Source organism: Sciurus carolinensis, chromosome 2 (genome assembly GCF_902686445.1).
Source record: "Sciurus carolinensis chromosome 2, mSciCar1.2, whole genome shotgun sequence".
NCBI classification, from domain to species: Eukaryota; Metazoa; Chordata; class Mammalia; order Rodentia; family Sciuridae; genus Sciurus; species Sciurus carolinensis.
The window spans coordinates 169,773,503-169,794,610 of record NC_062214.1 but is presented as its reverse complement, the minus strand read 5'-3'; the positions used below and the strand labels follow the sequence as shown (position 1 = coordinate 169,794,610).

General features: G+C 37.2%; 1 protein-coding gene across 9 annotated transcripts in view; it reads right to left on the bottom strand.

Annotated features, from left to right (window-relative positions):
- Positions 1–8,458: 8,458 nt before the first annotated feature.
- Positions 8,459–21,108, bottom strand: part of Pcnx1 (pecanex 1) — a 168,270-nt gene continuing 155,620 nt past the window's right edge. For all 9 annotated transcript variants that reach the window (XM_047537923.1, XM_047537936.1, XM_047537933.1 and 6 more), the window contains 5 exons: positions 20,551–20,825; positions 18,702–18,907; positions 14,570–15,012; positions 14,028–14,168; positions 8,459–13,834 (listed from right to left, as the gene is read on the bottom strand). In XM_047537923.1, coding sequence (XP_047393879.1) covers positions 13,694–13,834; positions 14,028–14,168; positions 14,570–15,012; positions 18,702–18,907; positions 20,551–20,825 — 1,206 coding nt within the window. In that variant the 3' untranslated portion in view covers positions 8,459–13,693. The remainder of the gene's footprint in view (positions 13,835–14,027; positions 14,169–14,569; positions 15,013–18,701; positions 18,908–20,550; positions 20,826–21,108) is intronic.

Here is a 21,108-nt window from a genome sequence, read left to right as displayed (position 1 = left end):
TTCCTTTAGAATAAATTAAAAGGTTAAGCTCGGGGCTGGAAAAATGCATGCATTGGCTACTACCTCTTGTCTTGCTATTGCTGCGTTACATCTCCGCAGTGTGCATGTCTGATATAGAGGGGAGTTAAAAAGGAACTCAGGTCGGTAAAATCACTGCTTAGGAAAGAGAACGTGGAAAAAGCCACTGTGTGGAAAACACTGATTTCTGAATCACAAGCCATCTATTCAAAGCCTGTGGGACTGCAAAATGTTAATGAGGTCCTGTGCACCTTCCACTGGGAAGTGCAGACTTTCTTTTTGTACCAGACAGGGTCTTGCTAAGTTGTTGAGGCTGGCTTTGAACTTGGGAGTCTCCTACCTCAGCCTCCTGACTTGTTTTATCTGAGGTATCTGATCTACCACTACAATAGCTTCTGGACTAGATGGGACAGAAACTTCAGCATAGCTGGCACACCTACACCCACTTCTAAGGCTATTGATCCTGTTTCCCCTGAGTTCCTGACATCTAAGTGGAAAGGGTCTGTACCATTGAAATCCTCTGCACTCCACTCGCCACCCCGACCTTCTCTTCATGGCTGGGTACAATCTGTAAGCTAGTGAGCAACAAAGATATGGCTGAACCAGAGATGAACGCATACAAGAATATAAGGAATCTGAAAACCACCAGGCACTATGCAGCTTGGAGGCTGAGACAGGAGGACTGAGAGTTCAAAGCCAGCCTCAGCGACAACCAGGTGCTAAGCAACTCATTGAGACCCTGTCTCTAGATAAAATATAAAATAGGGCTGGGGATGTGACTCAGTGGCCAAGTGCCCCTAGGATCAATCCCTGGTACATCCCCCACCCCCCAAAAAAAGAATCTGAAAACTGCAACAAAGTTGAACTAACTGATATGTATACAAGTTTTCAATAATTGCAGAATGCACATTTTCCCCAATGTGCCCATTGTGATGTTAACTAAAATTGACAGTATAATGAGCTACAAAGCAAGGGTGAAAAAAATTTAAAGCATTAATGTAAACTTTCTCTAACTACAGCTAAGCAATAACTTGAAAATCACCAAATATTTGGAAATTAACCATTAGACAATGTGTCAAAGAAGAAATCACACACACAAAAATAATACAACTTAACCAAAACCTGTCAGACTCAGCTAACACCCATCCTTATAATTTATAACTTTCAAATACATTCAAAAACAAAGAGACCAAAAACGAAAGAACTAAATATCCATCTCCACACATTAGAAAAACAGCAAACAAGAACATAAATATAGCACTGAGTAAAGTAAAACAAAAGTTAAAAAATCCAAAGGCTGAATGTTTTCTCTGATATGCAGATGCAAATTCACAATAGGGGTGGGGGACGCTAGGGAAGAATAGAGTTACTTTAAATTAGGTAGAGGAGAGTGAAGGGAGGGAAAGAGGTAAGGGGGTAGGAAGGATAGTAGAGTGAAACAGCATTATTACCTCCTGTACATATGATTGCATGATGGGTGTGATTCTACAACATGTACAATCAGAAAAATGAGAAATTATACTGTATTTATGATTTATCAAAATGCATAAAAGCATTGTCACGTATAATTAGAAAAAATAAAAATTTTTAAAAATAGAAATGATAAATAACCAAAGACTGGTTCTTTGAAAAGACAATTTTATGCTGAGCCTAGTCACGAAGGAGAAGGCAAAAATAATCAGTATCAAGAATGAAAAAGGAGATATCCCTATAGGTATTGTGGACAATGCAAAGGTGAAAGGATATTATGAGTTACTTTATTCCAATAATTTTCAAAATGAAAACGAGAGATATATTGCTATAACACTGACTCACAGTAGAGTCTGTAGATGCCTAGGGGTGCCTAAGACCCTCTTAGGTAATGCATGAGGTAAAGATTACTTTCATAATACTACAAACACATCATCTGCCTTTTTATTAACACATTAACATTTGTAATGATTGCGCAAAAATGGTGGTAAATGGCTTGTGCTTTAGCAGGAATCAGGGCAATTATATCAAACTGTACTACAGGTAGAGTAGTCACTCAGCCAAAATACTCAAGATGAGTGAGATCATGGGTATTTTCTTTTTCTTTTGGTACTGGGGATCGAACCCAGGGCCTCATGCATTGCAAGGCAAGCACTCTACCAACTGAGCTATCTCCCCAGACTGGTATTTTCTTTTTCTAATTTTGGAATATCTACATAGAATTTCCAGATGGAGCATCCCTAGTTCCAAAACCGTAATGTTGAACAACCATGGGGCTTGCAGATTTTCAGACTAGAGGGTCCAACCAGTGGAAGTCATGGTATTCTTTATCACCATGTACTCACAGGGGTGGAATCAGTTTCACTTAAGAATGTGCTTAACGAGACCTGGTGTGGTGACAGGCCTAAACGCCAGGCAGGATTGCAAATTTGAGGCTGGACTCAGCAATTCAGCAAGATTGTGCCTCAAAATAAAAAATAAAAAGGGCTGCAGATGTAGCTCACTGGTAGAGTGTTGCCTGGGTTCAATCCTCAGTCCAAAAAAAAAAAAAAAAAGTCCTTGATGAAGTAGTACAATGGTTAATTTTATTAAATATATTTCATTTAGAATGCCTCTTTTTAATATTCAATGTGATAAAGGGGGAAGTAAGCATAAAGCAGTTCCTCAGCATAGCCAACTACATAGTCACAAGCTGAGCTAGTCATTTTGATTTTTCATAGAATACATGATTTTTTTTTATTTGCAGCAATCTGAACTTACACATATACTAGTCTAGAAATATTGAGACAATTAAAAATGTATATCATGAATGCATAAAGATAATAGCCTATTTTGTCACTTAGTGCCATAAAATATAGAAATTTGTCATAAAAAGTAAAACTTTATAAAAATTTATGTACACGAACACAGATGGTATACAGCATCATTTGTGGTCAAGAGAAATGTAAACAAACAAAGATGCAGTATTAATTTGTAACTGTAACAATTAACTGAAGTACATCTTTACTTGAATGACTTAAGACTGTGATCTAGGCTTTAGTATTTGACAGTGTTTCCAAAATGAAGTTAGCTTACTGCTTCAAGAAAAGCTATTTTATTTTTTTTTAATTTGTTTATTATAAACAAATAGGATACATGTTTCTGTTTGTACATGGTGTAACAGCATACCATTTGTATAATCATACATTTACATAATGATGTTTGAATCAGTTATTTTTTCCTTCCCCCCCACCCCTCCCACCCCTCTTTTCCCACTATACAGTCCCTCCTTCCTCCATTCTTGCCCCCCTCCCACCCCCCATTATGTGTCATCATCTGCTTATCAGTGAGATCATTCGTCCTTTGGATTTTTGAGATTGGCTTATCTCACTTAGCATGATGTTCTCCAATTTCATCCATTTACCTGCAAATGCCATAATTTTATTATTCTTTATAGCTGAGTAATATTCCATTGTATATATATACCACAGTTTCTTTATCCATTCATCAATTAAAGGACATCTAGGTTGGTTCCACAGTCTGGCTATTGTGAATTGAGCAGCTATGAACATTGATATGGCTGTATCTCTGTAGTATGCTGATTTTAAGTCCTTTGGGTATAGGCCGAGGAGTGGGATAGCTGGGTCAAATGGTGGGTCCATTCCAAGTTTTCTAAGGAGTCTCCACACTGCTTTCCAGAGTGGCTGCACTAATTTGCAACCCCACCAGCAATGTATGAGTGTACCTTTTTCCCCACATCCTCTCCAACACCTATTGTTGCTTGTATTCTTGATAATCGCCATTCTAATTGGGGTGAGATGGAATCTTAGTGTAGTTTTGATTTGCATTTCTCTTATTACTAAAGATGGTGAACAAAAGCTATTTTTCAATGAAAGATGAACTTTCAAGCAAAATGAGAAGTTCAGAAAACATATCTGCCACTAGTTGCTTTTATAGCTTCCTAATAAAGATGTGCCTGATTAAAACATCGCTGATATCTAGAAATGTGATTTTTAAATATTGTATAATGGAATGTCACTATTTAGAAGATCTATAGAAATTCAAGAAACCAATATTTTCCAAATGACCAATAAATCACATGCTGATCAAAGATTCATTCTGAGTTAGATAAACCAGATTATTAAAGTAACAGGATAAATGGGATTCCATACTGCAACTAACCTTTCAGAGAATATCACCTGTCAAATTTAGTGTAGTACCAAGATGAGAGTACACTCACTAATCTGAAAGGTCATTAAAATAGTCCTCTCTTCCAACTCCATCCTTCCAGGGACTGTTCGAGAAAACTCACAAACACGATCTCCTTCAACCACTTCAACCAAGACAATACTATGCAACAGATTATATGTAGAGCATATGGGTCAAAATACCTTACACAATTTTTTTAAACTTGGAAGCACTATCATTATTATTTAGTTTTTTATAAGTTTATTTGCAAATATGTAGCCTTATGGAATGTTTGCTTCTGGGCCCTTCTAATGCCATGGCGTATCCTGGGAGCCATGATACGGCTGTGGCTTGGCTAAATGGATCACCAGTTTCCTAAGATTTATCAGCAAGTTTTAGATAAACACATCAGAGGTATGTTCACAATTGTTGGAGGGGTTTCAAAGAGACATTGAAGACTTGCATTAAGTCAGAGGTGGGTATGTCCAACTTTTCTGTGTTCCATTTCTTCTAATCTGATTTGGCAGTGTCTGACTATATTCTTGCTTTGTTGCCACTTCTAAAAATCCACCTGTGTATTAAAAAAGAGAGGGGAGCTGGGCATGCCCATACCTGTAGTCCCAGTCACTTGGGAGTCTGAAGCAGTAGGATCATTTGAGACTGAAGAGTTCCAGGTCTGTCTTTTTCTTCTTTGAGGTGCTAGGGAACATGCCTGGTAGGCAAGTGTTCTACCACTGAGGACACTGATATAAAGCCCCAGTAGAGTACTGGGTGTGGTGGTGCACTCCTATAATCCCAGAGACTTGGGAGATGAGGCAGGAGGATCACAAGTTCAAGGTCAGTTACTTAGATACGAAAGTTGAAGGTAGACACAGACCCTAGTGATGTGCCTTCGACTCCGTGTGTTTATACTTAAGCTAGGAATTCTGCATCACTTTGGTGTTCTTTTCTTCTGTATCAGGTTTCAGTGCATGGTTTGTTGACTCCATAGCTCTGGGTCAGAAGTGAGGCAGAACATCATGGTGGAAAGGTATGGGGGAGGAAAGCAGCTTAAGACTCAGCAACCAGTAAGCAGAGGGCATAAGAATGATTTTTGAACTAAAAATGTTAACACATAATGAGTTCATTATGGATTAATTTACTTAAAAATAACAGTATCTTTAAATTTCATTTTAATTTCTAATATAATAAACATCAGTAAGTATAAAATAAATGCTCTTTGAGGGTCCTCAGTAACTTTTTTTAAAGCGTAAAGGAATTCTGACACCAAAAATCTGGAGAACTGCAGTCCTAGAAAAACACAGCTCAGCAAAACTGACTAAAAAAATAAAAAGAAAATGTAAATAGTCCTTTTTTTTTTTTTTTTTTTTTTTTTTTTTTGCGGTACTGGGGATTGAACTCAGGGCCTTGTGCTTACAAGGCAAGCACTCTACCAGCTGAGCTATCTCCCCAGCCCTGTAAATAGTTCTTGAAGAAACTCAAACTATAATCAAAAGTCTTCTCCTAAAGGTAATTGCAGGCAGTTTCACTGGTGAATTTCCCCAATTATTCAAGGAAGTAAATGATTTACAAGGAAAAACAAAGTAAGTATCCTGAAGCAAAAGGCAGCCCCCAAGGAAAAGGCAGCAAACACTGGAACTTATGTCCACCTTTGTTTTTGTTGACTTTCTGTTCTAGGTCTGCCTCTAATGCATTTTAAAAGAAACCTCATTTCTTAAGTGGTTTGTTTCTTGAAAACAATACTGGAGTCGTATGCAGAGCTATATTTTGGACACTGTGGACAACTCCTGTGTGTGCACTGTGTAGCAACCATACAAAAAGCAATGGGGAATGAACTCTATTCAGGGATGGGTTCTAATCCACCAGAATCAATCATGGTAACTATTTCTCTTGCCAGTGATTAACTTCAGAAAATCAGGACAAGATCAAATTTAAGGATCTTGCATATGTTAAATCTTGTATTAATGAGATGCAAAGAGAAATGTGCTGAGGCTTCCAAGAAATGATCCCTCTCGAGGTAGGTAACAGGAAGCGGCCTTTCCCTTTCTGGATGATGATATGTATAGAATGAAGTCCAGAACCACGGACAGCTGGCTCTTGCCTGAGAGGTGGCCAGCACACAAGAGGATGGAATTGAGAGAAGCAGATATACAGAGTTGGAGAACACCAAAGCTGAAAGTCTTTTACCTTTCATTTTGTAGTGAGTTCACATCCTGTTTCAGTAGCTTTGAATTGGGTTTTCACTTTCTTGCAAATGTAAACATCCCAAATAAATGAATCATAGAATTCATTAAAGAAATAGTTTCATATTGCAAATGTATAACAGTCATTCCCAAGTTTATAGGCTAGACCAATCTGAATTGTTTAAAGAAAGGTGCACCTTAGACATTTGTACTACACGTAGAGTTACCACATGACATTTGTGGCATATTGTATTATTTTGTATGTAAGGGAGAAGCAACTAACACCCAGGAATTCATCCTCATCATATGTCAGGTGACCTTTATTCCTTCTAGTTTGGCTTCACTGATTCAATCATCAGGTATACACAGCTGAGGTAGAGCCTTATACAATAGGTTTACGTTTTACAATGAAGTTATCATATAACCTCAGTGACATTCAGCTCTAGTTCTCTGCAAGAATGTTGTGACAATTCCACAAGATGGGTGACATGTGAGGACACTCATTAAGAGGTATAAGAACATTATACTATGCTTAGTATAGTTAAGACATAACCTGATAAAAGCAGCTTGGGTATCTGCTTCAAGGCAAGACATGACATCATAAGTAAGGTGGATGCGATTCCCGTAATAAGGGACTATAACAGAGTGGCAGCCAGGGGAGCCGGACCCAGAGAGAAGGTGCAAATGGTCAACAGGAAATGGCACTCTGAAGGGCAACACCCAAGCTGGACAACCAAGGAGCCTGTGGGATGCAGTTTAACCTAGTTAGACAGTTTGGGTAGATCTGGAGATGTGCACAGCATGGTAACTATAGTTAGTAATAATGTGCTGTATGCTTGAAAACTGCTAAGTGAAGTAATTACCACAAAAAATGATTAAATGAAGCTAGTTAACATATCCATCACTTCATACTTATCATACAATGTTCTTGAAGGAAGAAGGAATCCTGGAAAGTTTACTGGGCACTGAAACTGAGTAGTCTTAGGTCTTCGAAACAAGACAGATTCATCTCTAGCCACTCAATGCTTATATCTATCTTGAGAAATTACAAAGAAATCTAGGTATCCTCTTGCATCATATATGTACATTTTCCTGAAGTATGCAGCTTAATTATATTTAGTTACCTTTTTAAATTGGTTCTTCTTACTTACATGTGACATAAATAATTTTGATAAAATTATACAAGCATGAAATTTTCTTATTCTAATTAGGACCCCATTCTTGTGGGTGGGCCCAATTCACTTAAGATATTTTCACTTATACATGGAATTTATGCTAGATTTATTCTACTGTATTTAGTTGCCTTTTTGATAAGCACACATGAAGGGGAAATAAACATTCTGTGTACATGCTACACCAGGAAGCTACACTCAGTCGTGTCCTCATGTTTCAAGGAGCTGCTTTCCCTCACCCAGGGGAAAATGCACTTACATGGTGAGATTCACTGGATTCTTTCTTTGAAGATGTGTTTCACTTAACCAGCATGTTTCCTGTCACTATAGAGAAACACTGTCCTTTAGACTAAATAATGCAATGTTTCCAGTTATGACACTGTGATCCAGAAGGGAGATAACAAATAGGTTGGAACTATAATAAGTAAAATAATTTGTATTCTGCTGGTTCTATTAGTAGGTAATATGAAGCATTAAAGGCTTAATTAATGAATTAATCAAGAAAGTATGTCTATTCTCACTGTAAATTAGTATGTATCTTCTTTAAGCATTACATGCAAAGTCACTGGGTGAGCACACACTTGTACACTGAACAAGCTGGCCCCTGCCTAACTTTGATGACCATAATCCAGAGTTTCCTTCCTTTCTCCATAATATAATTTAGTGAGTAACTAAACATGCTTTTACCATCCTACATAATAGTGTATCATTAACATGTAACATTCAGATCAATTCAGAAGATGTAAAGTATAAAGTACCACCTTTCTAATGAGAGGAGTGAAGGAGACCTCTTTTAACATGGAGTATATATTCTGATCTACTGAGTTGAACCAAAGCTTCTGTCTAAAATGATTACTTCAGAACCAAATATATGTTTTAAGAATACACCATATAGAATATAACATAACATTCTAATTTCTCTTAATTTAACAAAAAAATGGACAGAAGGCAAAATGAAAAAAAAATTTATTTCCTGTATTTTATCCACTGTCAATACTGTATTTTGATGTAACATATTTGCCAAAAAATCCCCTCAGCTTTGATTTTCCATTTTAAACAACTACAATATTTACAAGCTGTTTAGAGTAACACTCAGACACACACACACTCACAGACACACGCAAGTACATATATCCTTACCTCTGGTTTATACTGAATGCTGGTAAAGGCAATGAATACTTTCCAGAGCCCATGATCAGAAAAAGGAAACCCATTTTTCTTTCTCATACCTATTCTCCTGGATAGTTTTAATATTTCTCCTTTCATTTCCTCATGCAGAGCTCATTGCCAGACTTGTACAGGGTTAACATAACTGATTTTTACAATTCAATTTTACTTAAACTATAAGCTTTTAAAAAGCATAAGCAGATATGACCCCCACCCATTTTCATTATTTTGGTTGTATAATCAAGCTTCATATATAAAAAAATCTTGTTCAACTACAAGTACACTAAACCCGAGAGTCATCTGGAGCAGCCATCTCATTCTGTCAGTTCTATGTTCTAACTTCCTGGGTATCACCTCAGCTCTGCAGGCAACACCCAGGAATTCATCCTCATCACATCTCAGACGACCTTTGCTTCTTCTAGCTTGGCTCCACTGAATCATAAAAGGTCAGGGACAGAGCTGAGGCATAAGAAAAGGTAAGACCCTATATAATAGGTATAAGTTTAGAACAAGTTGTCATTTGACCTTGCAGTGACAATCAGCTCTAGTTTCCCCAAAGTGTTGATTCCGCAAAATGGCAGATAATGAAGTTCAGCTCACAATGAGTTATTTACCCTAATTCAGAAATAATATATGGCATATAGGCAATAAAGGGAAATTCTTATCACACATAATTCTTGATAGGTGACTCTGGTGAGGTGATTCATAGCAGAAAATATACCTCTGTTTCAAGCAAAATTAATACTCTATTCATATTTTAACAGATCTATTTTATAATAATTCCTTTCCAATTACAGCTCTTATCTAAACATTTAATAAGTTTAAAACAAGTCTGGGTATTTATCAACTAGATTATTCTTAAAGAGAAATGAAGAGAGGCTGATTTTTAAATACTAAAAAAACCCTACGCATATTCAATGTAATATTAAAATTTATGCTGCCTAAATACATTGTAGTATCTAGTTTGCCTTTTTCTCCTGATCAATAAAAATCAGTATCCATATAAGATTGAAAAAGAAAATTCAAAGTTCACTAACAGGTTTCAGGTACCATTTTAGCCTTGATTGACATTATTCTTTCCACTCATCCTGGAGTTAAAGGAAACTCCTTTAGAATAAAAAGGGTCATTTTATGCCTTATTTGAACAATGTAGCATATCAAAAGAAAAAAAAATTAACAGGGTCTGGGTCCAAAGTGATTTTATATGATTATTTTACACTATAATGTAAAAGAGAATGAGAATGAATACAGAGGACTTTAAAAAAACTAAGAAACTCCAGAAAGGGATTAATCTATATTCATGAAAAAACAATTAAATATAAAGGTAATAAACAACCTGGGAAGCAGTTTATAGTTTTATAGCTACTAAACATAAATTCAAAGAATTCTCACATAAAACTACTATTATTTTTTTCTCAAGTCACATACTTGTTTAGGGCAAAGAATGCTTTAAAGTTAGCTTAAATTAAAAGACAATTTTAGATATTGGACAAACCCTAAGTTTGAAAGACCCAGTTCTAGATGAACAGCTCAATACTTCAGATGAGCTTCTAAGCAGAGGCAGAGGATACTGTTTAAAGCAAAGAAGAATTTATTAAGGCTAAGTTACCCTTGCTTAGATGTGCAGCTGCATTTCATATTTTGATAGGAGATGAAAAAATATACTAATCCAGAAGGTAAAACACATCTTCTTGATGAGCCACAGTTTCCTATAAGAAAATTTATTATTTTCCTTGGCTGACATTTGGTGCCCCAAGAATTTCCATATATCCTTCATGATAGAAATATTCTTCAAAATACTTCAAATCTAGTGGAATGTAATCCTCCAGTAATAGAGATCCAATGAAGGCAAAACACTAAATTAAGTCTGTTCGCTAATTTCCTAAAAGATAATCTCATCTTTAAAAACGTACATATAGCCTCATGAGGACTCACCCAAATTCCATAAACATTAACATCTTATGTTAATTTAGATTCTTGGAAAAATTAAAGCTTTTTAGCAAAAAGTCAACATTTAAAGTTTTATCGAATATTGACAGTGGTGTAAAGAATTTGCACCAAGGTATAATATAGAAGATAAACTAAAAGCCTAATTTGTAGTAATAAAACGCTTTCTGTCACTAAATAAGAGGAAAAAAACTTAAAGACAACAACTTACAACTCATTCCAGGATTATACTCTCAAAAGAGAGATAAAAATCAAACAAGAATAAACAAAGATTTCAATCAAGCAATTTTACTTAAAGGAAATAAAAAACTAGAGTTTTAATCATATCTCTTTGCTTTCAAATTATGAAACTCTGAAAGTTTTGGCAATAATGAACTAAAAACACTAGTGTATGCTTAATTCTTATACATTAATGAAAATGATTAAACAGAGAATTTAAACAAATAGCTCACTATTCTCTGGAAGAAGAGGGGAAAGGAACAAGATATTTATAGTCAATTTATTATATAGAAATAAACACTTTCATTAATTTAGATCAAATTATTAAGACATGTCATTCTTTAATTTTCACTATTTCCCCTGATGTAATTAGAAAAGTATTATGATTTTTAAAAGACTATCAATTTTAGATTTAAAATATAAGAACAGGGCTTCTCTTAGGGTTCTTTATTTATAAATTCAGTAAAGAGTTATAACAAAAAGTCAACTTGTTTCAAGAAAAATGTCCACCAACTGCTATCCCAAATTAAGACTCAGTATATATGTTCCATACAAAATCCAGTTTTGCATTTGAAATCTAAATTTTCAGAGTATCTAATGTATCAATGGGGGGGCAGTGATGGCTAAGAATAAAAAGAATTCTAGTCTTTCTGATGGAATCATCTGAAGTTCAGATTATTTAGTTCTTTTGTGTGGAAAATGGATCATCTTCCAAGACTGAGAAGTCTCTACTTGTCTATTGTCAAGGACCATGAAAAAAATCATATTAATTTCAGAGAGGGAGCAAGCAGCAGGGAGTATAATCTCTTTGAGAAGTTTTAAAAATTAGATAGATCATATATTCAGTTTCAGAAAAAAACAACACTGAACTTATGCTACACCACAGATTTGCCAAAATGAGGCAAATATACAACATATCAGGAAAATACACATTTTCAATGGTCGACTTAGAAGGGTTCCTTTGTGTAAAAGTTCAGTAAAATATTTGGCAAATATTTTTAAACAGTAACATTTGCAAAGTGTGAAGTCTATGGAAATGTTAACACAAGGCACATTGGGTTCTGAATAACCAAATAATTTAAAATTAGAAAAAAGGAAAATAAAAAGGTTCTGAGTGGAAATGTCAAAAGATTCTTTATATCAGTTTTTGCTTTCTCAGTCTTCATTTCCTGTGCTGCAATGTTATGTTATCCTGTGGTATCCACAAAAGAACTAGTAGGGAAAACAGTTCTTTTCTGTCATCTTATCAAAAGATACTATAAACCTGTATGGTCCAACACAGCAGCCACCAGGCACAAAACTACTGAGTATGTGAATTATGGCCAGTGCATGCCACGTGTTGAAATGCTAATACCTTGGACACACTGGATTGAATAAAATGTACCAGAGTTAATTTAACCTTTTTTTTTTTTCTTTTCTTTTTAACTCTCTATTCACAGTGGGTAGAAAGATGGCTGCTCCTAAATGCTCAGAGATGTACAATTTTCTTTGGAGTTTCAAACCAAAGGGAAATTTTTCTTAATTTAAAAAACACTGAAAGTTGCAAATTAAAACTAAATTGCAGTCCCATATAGCCCAATTGTAAATCTGAGTTATATATTTCCCTGAATACACACTTTAAAAAAAGATACAATTTATGAGACAACATGAATTAAGTCAATTTCACAGTTATAAATATTTCAAATTACAAGCATACAATATAAATTACAGGAAATAAAATTCAAGTAATAGAAAAAGAAGAGGTTGGGGAAAGCAAAGTTATTAAAGAGGGATACAACAATAAGAACTGCACCATTTGGGTAATTTTGTTTGAAAAAAAATTTACTTGAGAAACTGAACTTCATGTGAATAACTTCAAGAGCCAGGGACTCTTAAAAGAAAAGGCAATCAGTTCTTTCTTTAAATTCCTGGACATTCATCTTCTTTGAAAAGCAAAAGCATTTTCTTCCAAGAACTGACCCAGGCAGAGCATGCCCTGGGCAGGAGAGGCCTCATCAAAGATGTGGACACAGTAGCTGGCAGTAGTGTTCACATGACCGATCCACTGACCACTAGCTCCAGGAAGCATCAAGATGAAGCTATGTGTATCTTGAGATTTTGTATTCATCTTAGAGAACACATCCAACACACTGGCATGAAGTACACAGACTACCAACAGAAAAATGAGCAGCACAGTTCTTGCCAACTATGTTTATCAGGAAAGGAAGGGTTAATCCAAAGGCAATTTAAATAATGGTATTTTATTTTTATATATAAATAAATGTTCTGAGAAATCTCAGAATTTAGTGCATTGTTGTAAAAAATTAGTGCAGTTTTCTTTCATTAAAGTTTTTAGCGCTCGAGGAATAAGATAGATCTCTGTCTATTCATCGTCTCTCTCACTGTACATTTAACTTTTATAATGCTAAGTGTCAAACTGAACACTTCCAAAGGGGTCTTTTGTAAAAATCAAGGTCAATGGATTTCATGTTCCATGACAACACATGGCAATTATTTTTGGCAAAGAAATTAGAAAAATATGAGATCATAGTTTAAGAAATTAAGAGTTTGTTGATTTAAAGCATAAGCAATGCATAGGAAAAACTTTTTAAAGATGTATTTTAACAGAACTTTATCTTCCATGCAAAGTGTTTCTTGGTGGTTAACTTAAAAAAATATTTCAGCTTTATTTGGGAATGGAGACAGTGACAAGAGTCAGGGTGAAAGGCAGGGGTGCTGAACCAAGCCACTATTTGCCAGTCTCTCCCACATAGGATCAAAGTGATCCCGTGGGTATCTTCTGTGAGCTCCTCTCATTTTCCAAGGTTTCGGAAATGAGAGGGAAAAGAAATGTGGCTATGACACACCAGCTCACACTTCAGCCCCAAGTTCTAGTACCCCAGTTTCAATCACAGTCACGTATTTATCATCAATCTGGACCAGAAGCACTGCCTTGTCGATGTGGGATCTCGTACCTGGGTCTCTGCTGCAAGGTGCCCATCGGTGAATCACCTAAAGACTCAGAACAAAAGAAGCAGTCAGTGGTGGAGACGCTGAATGCACTCACCTACTCTCGTCCCTTGGGAGCAGAGGGAGCAATTCTGTTGAGAATCAAGCTCCAAGACATAAGCCAGCCAAAACCAAGTACACGAGTCACACTATGAAAAAATGCTGGAGAAGCAGGCATCTTCAAAAGAGAACTTACATGGCCTTCCATGCCCTCCTGAGGACTCCAGTCTTTCCAGCTGTTTCTCCCAGCTTTTAACCGAATTCCCTCATCAGGCCACTGTAGCTCTTTCCTTTTTGACAGGTTGATCCCTTCTAGGATTTGGCTGGGATCCACAATCTACATTGTAAACAAACAAAGATCATTTACAATTCATTTTTTTCTTGATGAAAATAATACAATCCCAAAGAAAAATTTCTTTCAGGGGACTCTTTATATTTCAAGATCTCTGCTGACTCAGTGGAAAAAAAATTCTAAAGAGACGCATCCCCAATTCTTTACAGCCTAGTGGTAGAGGTGACTGTGGTGGTTGGGTCAATGTTGAACAGGGAACAAGTACTGCCACTGCAGACATTGTTTGCTATCCATTTTCAGATTGGCAGAAACTTTTTTTCCAACATTCATTCAAAAGTGCTTTAATCTTCTGAATAAATAATATAGAAGGCTGAGAGTTCTGCACTCAACTGTAAGACATAAAAACAAAAAGAGCAACAGAAATGCAAGACTCTGGGCCTACTCACTTGGACTCTGTAAATCACTTCCCCCTTCTTGGCGTGTGAATTATTTGCAGGACTTAAGGTGTTGCCTGGCTGGGCATCTGTGGCACTGCTCTGACTCCCCTCTGTCCCAAGAAAGCCCACAAGAGTATGATGTTTGCAGGCGGGGATGCTTTGGCTGGAGCTGCTGGAAGAAGGAAGGCCATGCTGCACACAGGCCATCCCGCTCTGACTGGAGGGCTCCATCTGGTTCACCATAGAGAGGCGGGACTGGATGGATGAGGGCAAGTTTCGAAGTGATATCTGGCTGGTGGAAGAGCGCCGACAAGGCACAAATCCTGTGGTGGACATCCGGAGAGAGGAATGCCGGCTGCTGTAGCAGTAGGAAGACTGGCTGGCCACAGAGGCCCGAGCAGGGGACTGTCTGACCAGGCTCGACTGCACAGAGTGAGCGCTGTGGCTGGTGCCTGCGGGAACAAGGACAGCCTCACTGGAAGTGCAAGAAGTCACGTGAGGTGTTTTCATGCTGCAATTTCCAGACTTTCTCCCTCATTATTCAGTAAGTTTACTTGGTAAAAACTTAAAGTTACCAGAAAGAAAGACATAAAAAACTTAGAGCAAATGTCAGGATTGGGATAAATTCTAAACTATCTTTCATAGAAATACTTCTTCAGAACAAGAATATTTCCTTAATACATCAGAAATGAAATATTTCACAGAAATGAGTCAAATATTAAGAAAAAATACATGTAAGTGAGATTATGCAGAAGTGGAATCTAAAAAAGTCAGACTCAAAAATAGTGTAGAATAGTGGTTGCCAGGGGAAGGGAGAAGAGAAATGGGGCGATGCTGGTCAAAGGGTACAATGTTTTAATTAGACAGTTCTGGTAGCTCTGGAGACGAGCACAGCATGGTGACTACAGTTAGTAATAATGTGCTGTATGCCTGAAAACTGCTAAGTGAGCACATCTAAAATGTTCTCACCACACATTATAAAAATGGTAAGTATGAGGTGATGGATATGTTAACTAGCTTCATTCAATCACTTCCTGCCTTATGTACCAAAGGTATATATGATCTTTTTGGAGATTAGAAAAAGACAGATGCTTATGAAAGACCTGTCACATGGCAAGCTTTCCAGATACTATTTCTCCAAGTATACTACTGCCCTTTTTCATTTATTCCAACAACAAGCAACTGCCTCTCGAAAGAAGCGAACGCTACCCTGACCTCTCCATGAAGATTAAGGGATCACTACTGAATACAAATTATCAGTGACAATGAATAGTAGGCTCTTCTATGTCCTTTCTCAAGTGGCTTGATATGGTTCTTCAGACTTGTCTTTTTCCTGATTCATAAAAGTAAAGTGAAGATTATTAGGAAATAATCATTAGTTACACTGAAAACTTAGCTATGGATATTTTATACCTGAACATAAAAAAGAGCTAATCAATGTTAAAAGTAAAAGATACATTTAAAGAAGCATATCACTTTGAGGGAAAAAATAACAGTTTAAATGTTGATCATATATCTTCTGAATAGTCTTAATTCTAATTCAATTAGATTTTTTAAAAAAAATATAAGTAAAAGTTTTAAAACTTTATCTATGCAAAGCAACAGGAGGAGAGGGCAGTGCTGACCCAACTGACCAGATGCAGGGGAACAGATGAGGCCTGACTCCTGCTGCATGCCAGGGCTCTGGTCAAAGGTGAATTAGTAAAAGTACATTCATAACCTTGCTCCAGGGAAATTTTTCTTAAACAGAATAAGGAAAACACTAATCATAAGGAAAAAGATTAGTGGATCACTCTACACTGAATTTAAATTAAAAATTTCTTGTGTTAACTGAAATAAATCAAACTCAGAAGTTAAACATTGCATGTTTTCCCTCGTATGTGGAAGTTAGAAAAAAGGGGAAAAAAGGTAGCAGGTCTTATGAAAATAGAAGGGAGACAATGGGGAAGGTAGAGGGGGAGAGAAAAGGGAGGTACTAGGGAACTTAACTGACCCAATTATACTGTTCATAAATGTGCATAAGCAAATTGGTAAAAATGAATCCCACTATTATGTGTAATTATAATACACCAATAAAACAAGAAAAAACAAAATAAATAAAATTAAAAACTTCTCACTGACAGAAAGCAATCCATTCTTTTTTTTTTTTTTTTTGGTACCAGGGTTTGATCCCAGGGGTACTTAACCACTGAGCCACATCCTCAGCCTCTTTTAATTCTGACTGAGAGACAGGGTCTTGCTAAATTGCTGAGGCTGGCATGATCCTCCTGCCTCAGACTCCTGAGCTGCTGGGATTACAGGCATGTGCCACTGCACCAGGCACAAGTCACTCTTCAAAAGAAGAAAATGAAAAGCCAGGGGAAAGAATGGGAAAAGATATTTCTGCAGTACGGAAAATTAACAAAGAATTCAAATACAGAATACACAAATATATAATAACAAAAAAAGATAACTGTAAGGAATCCCACGAAAACCACGCTGGACATGGGAAATCACATAAGGGAGTTTATTAAGCAAACAGAACAGAGTGTCTCCCTGCAGGGTAAGAGAGAAAAGGAGAGGAAAAGAGAAAGAGCGCTCGGCAAGAAAGAGTGTGGAAAGTCAGGAGGAGAAAGAAAGTGAGTCGGGGGAGAGAAAGCATGAGAAAAGATGGTGGCAAAGCTGTAATTCTGCTGGGCTAACAGGAGACCAATAACGGAGAAGGATACTTGCAAGCTGACTGATGAACCAATAGCTAGCTAGGATGTTCACAGACTGGCAGCAGTTGGGAGGGGGGGAAATGGCTACAACAGAAAGGGCAGGGAGAGCAGCTTTCAGACTGACAAGCTAGGTTGTGATGCAGCAGAAAAGGGGGTGTGGGGTGGGGAGCAACTTTGTATTACAGTAACCAAGTAGAAAAATAGGCAAGAAAGAACAGGCAAAAGTCATTTAAAAAAATTTCTAATCTTGGGTATTAGAGCAAAGCAAATAAAAACAATAAAATCAAAGACTACCCCACCCCTACGCCTGCAAGCAGGAGCAGAGAGGAAAACTGATGATACTCCAGGTGGGGAGATCTGTTGATGACTTAAACTCCTTCACGACTGCTAAGTACACCAACCAGTGAGAAAACTTTCTGGAAAGATTTTTGGCATTAGGTACCTAGAGTCTTTCTCAAAAGTTCTGTCCTGGTGAGTTCATTTTTAAAATATCCAGCCTAAGAAAACAGTGATTACAAAGCTTTATTATACAAAGACTATTACAATATTATACTGAAAAAACCCAGTCACTGTTCATTAGATGATAAAACATAATTATATATTATTAGTCTTTAAAATGGCATTTTAAATACTGAAGCAAGAATTAAAGACAGGCAGTTAGTGTAGATAGGTAATCTGGTTGGATCATGAAGATGGAGGCCAGTTTGGGTCTGGGAAGTTGAAGGCAGCCTTTGGGGGATTGAAATGTTAATGCCTCCAGAGCCCTTTCTCCTCCCTTACCTAGATAACCTACTCCAAGTCCAATCCGTTGCTAAGGTAACCAGTCCCAGGAATTGCCCCTCCCTGCAGGGAATTGTGAAAGTTGTTAATTAATGCCTCCTGGGCTGCTGCCTGCCGGATTACTCCATTTAGCCCTTCCCCCTGCCCATCTGCTTTCTTACCTTTTGGCCATCCCACCAGCATCTCCTGGGCCTAGTCACATACAGGAAGGAGAGAGACAAGGGGGAAGAGGGCAGGAAAACAAAGAGTCTAAAATGTATAAAAGGGGCAGAATGCTCTCACTTCTTGGGAAACCAGGACACTAATTATGGCCCCCTTCTCCCTCCCGGGAGGAGTCTGTATTACTATTTTTTAAATAAACCCTGCTTTCTATGCTTGCCTGGGTGCACTTCTCTAATGTTCAAACTTCAACACTGGAGGAAGCAGAACTCATCACTGATAACTGGCGGTATCACTACCAAGTAAATATATACCTATATATCTCAAGATTTTACATACATCAATTATTAATAAAAACTTGGGTTAATGTACAACTGAGTGTCAAGCAATAGATCAAATGATCTATTTCCAAGTAGATAAGAAGCATTCCCCTCTTTCTACACTCGTAACTGGCCCCCATGCCTAAAAGGTTCATATTAAACAAAAATCTTCCCTCGTGTTACCTAGAGTTGGAGGGTAAGATGTGGCAGGCGGATGGAGTCCAGTTCCTGATCCCTGCCCAGGATTTCCAGAGCTTCCCTGGGACATGTTGCTGTGGGGATCATTGGCAGTTGTTGCATTGTTACCCACACAGGAAGTTCCACCTCCAGTATCAGAATCTTCAATATTGCCACCACTGTTACATCCGGCTCCACAACCTTTCCTGAGTCTAGGATCAAATACCAGAGTAGAAAGTATTATCCTAAGATCACTACAAAATTGGTAATTCATTTCTTTTTCCAGCTATTCTGAGCCATTAACACTACCAATATTTACCTTTCAAAGTCTTTTTTTTTTTTTTTTTTTTTTACATTACTGTGTACTGAAACCAGCGTCTTGTGCATGCTACAAAAGTTCTGTACTACTGAGATATACCCCCAACTCTGTTTATTTTGTTTTCAGATAGGGTCCTACTAAGGCGACCAGCCGACCTTGAATTTACATTGCTTCTACCTCAGCCTCCAGGGTAACTGGATTCACAGTGTGTACATCTTGTCTGACCACCTTTAAAAGTCTATGATATAGGTAATAATAGAAACAAAATCTGTTTCCAAAGAATGGCTTCTTATACTCAATGCCTCAAATCTTTCCAGTCTTCTTGACTTTTACATCCTCTGTCATCTTTCCTAACCATAATGAAGAACTATATAAAACACAACTGCTCCATTAAGATCTTAGCTGGAAACAGAATTCTTGGCAGTGTCTGTTTACTGATCCCTGAAGTGTGCAACCCCTGAAAACCCAGTGAATTCATACTGCTACTGGAGCATCCTTCAAGAGAGGTGCTGTATCCATTTTTCCTTTTGTTTTGTTTTAATGTAGGGTGACTAAATGTCCTGGTTGGCAATGACTCTCTCAGATTGGCAGTGAAAAGTCCTGCATCCCAAGAAAGCTCTTAGTCCTGGGCAGATCAGAACAGCAGGTGACCTTATCTCTATGGCATTTCTCTTAGGGGGAAAGAGCTTAACTTCTTCAAGGCAATTCCAGCACAACAGGCAATTTTTAGAAAGAAAAATTTTTTGAACACTTCCCTGGGTTTCTACATTCCTTCTTCTGTTTGGACAGGGACCAATGTTAAAATGGCAGGGCTTGACTCTGAATATTGGGCACTTGCTGGAAAATTTTTTAAAAACTCTTTTAAGAGTTTTCTGATCTAATCACCAGATTCTGTTTTCCTTAAACTCTGATATTTAAGACCGAACAACTCTTGAGAAAATGAAAACAACATTCTGCAGTATATTTTTACCATTCACCAAACTGCGATGCTCCTACACCATATACTATAACTTACTACTCAAATGGTACAGAGAAAATTCACATGCATCCTACAGCACACTAGAAAATTGAGATTTTGGTGATGACTGGATTGTTAAAAAGGCAGAATTTCTGCATCTCACAACTATGAATTTCAACATGTAAAAAGTATTCTCCCTACTGTACTGCTGGAATAAAATGATAAAACAAAACAGAGCAATCAGCTTGAAAGTTTCTTCAGTGTTTTCTCTTAAAATCTGCCCTGTTTCTGTCTACTAGTGGCAACATATGGCAACAGGATAAAAAAAATTAAAGGATTATTCAAGGTTCAGACACTAGAGCAGTGATTCTTAACCAGAGTTATATATTAGATTTATCTAAAAAGATTTTGAAGATAAAAGTGCTCAGATATACTTCCTAAAGTTCAGATATAATAGATTTATATTGTGCAGGGCATGTATATTTTTTTCTATAAACTTCCCAATGAGCAAATGCACACTGTCTAAATAATGAGGGCCACGATATACTACCACAGAAAAATACAACCCCATGGCTTACCTGTGCCAGGTTGACACTATGAAGTTTCTGATATTTCCCAAGCTGATAGGTCCCCCAAGAATTTCTTTAAGCTGTTCGTGGCTATCAGAGTAAGAAGTTGTCAGGGGCGAGACAAAGATTGGGTAGCCAATAGGTTGGTCACAAGATGAGTTTATCATGTTTCGAAGAGCTTGCTTTGCATTCTGAATGCTACCTCTCTCTGGGTTACGATTACGAAGAAAAACAAGTTCCTGCTGTTGCCCAGCCCAAAGACCTCGGACACATTCCTTATTCACCTGGAAACCAGAACATGAGGAACAAGTTAAGGGGCCAAGGGGCCAAGGGGCCAAGAATACAATTCAGACAAACAGCAGAAATGGGAGGGATACTAAAGAGAGAATGCCAACCCACTATGAAAAGTGATAAACAAACATGAATGGATCATCCATTTGAATAGACACACATACACACACACACAGAAAAAGAGTGAACCATTTACAGTTCGCTTCTAATCACTATTTAGCTATGCTATTATTTTGTAATCTAGAAATTGAAACTAACAATATGGTGCGGACTTGT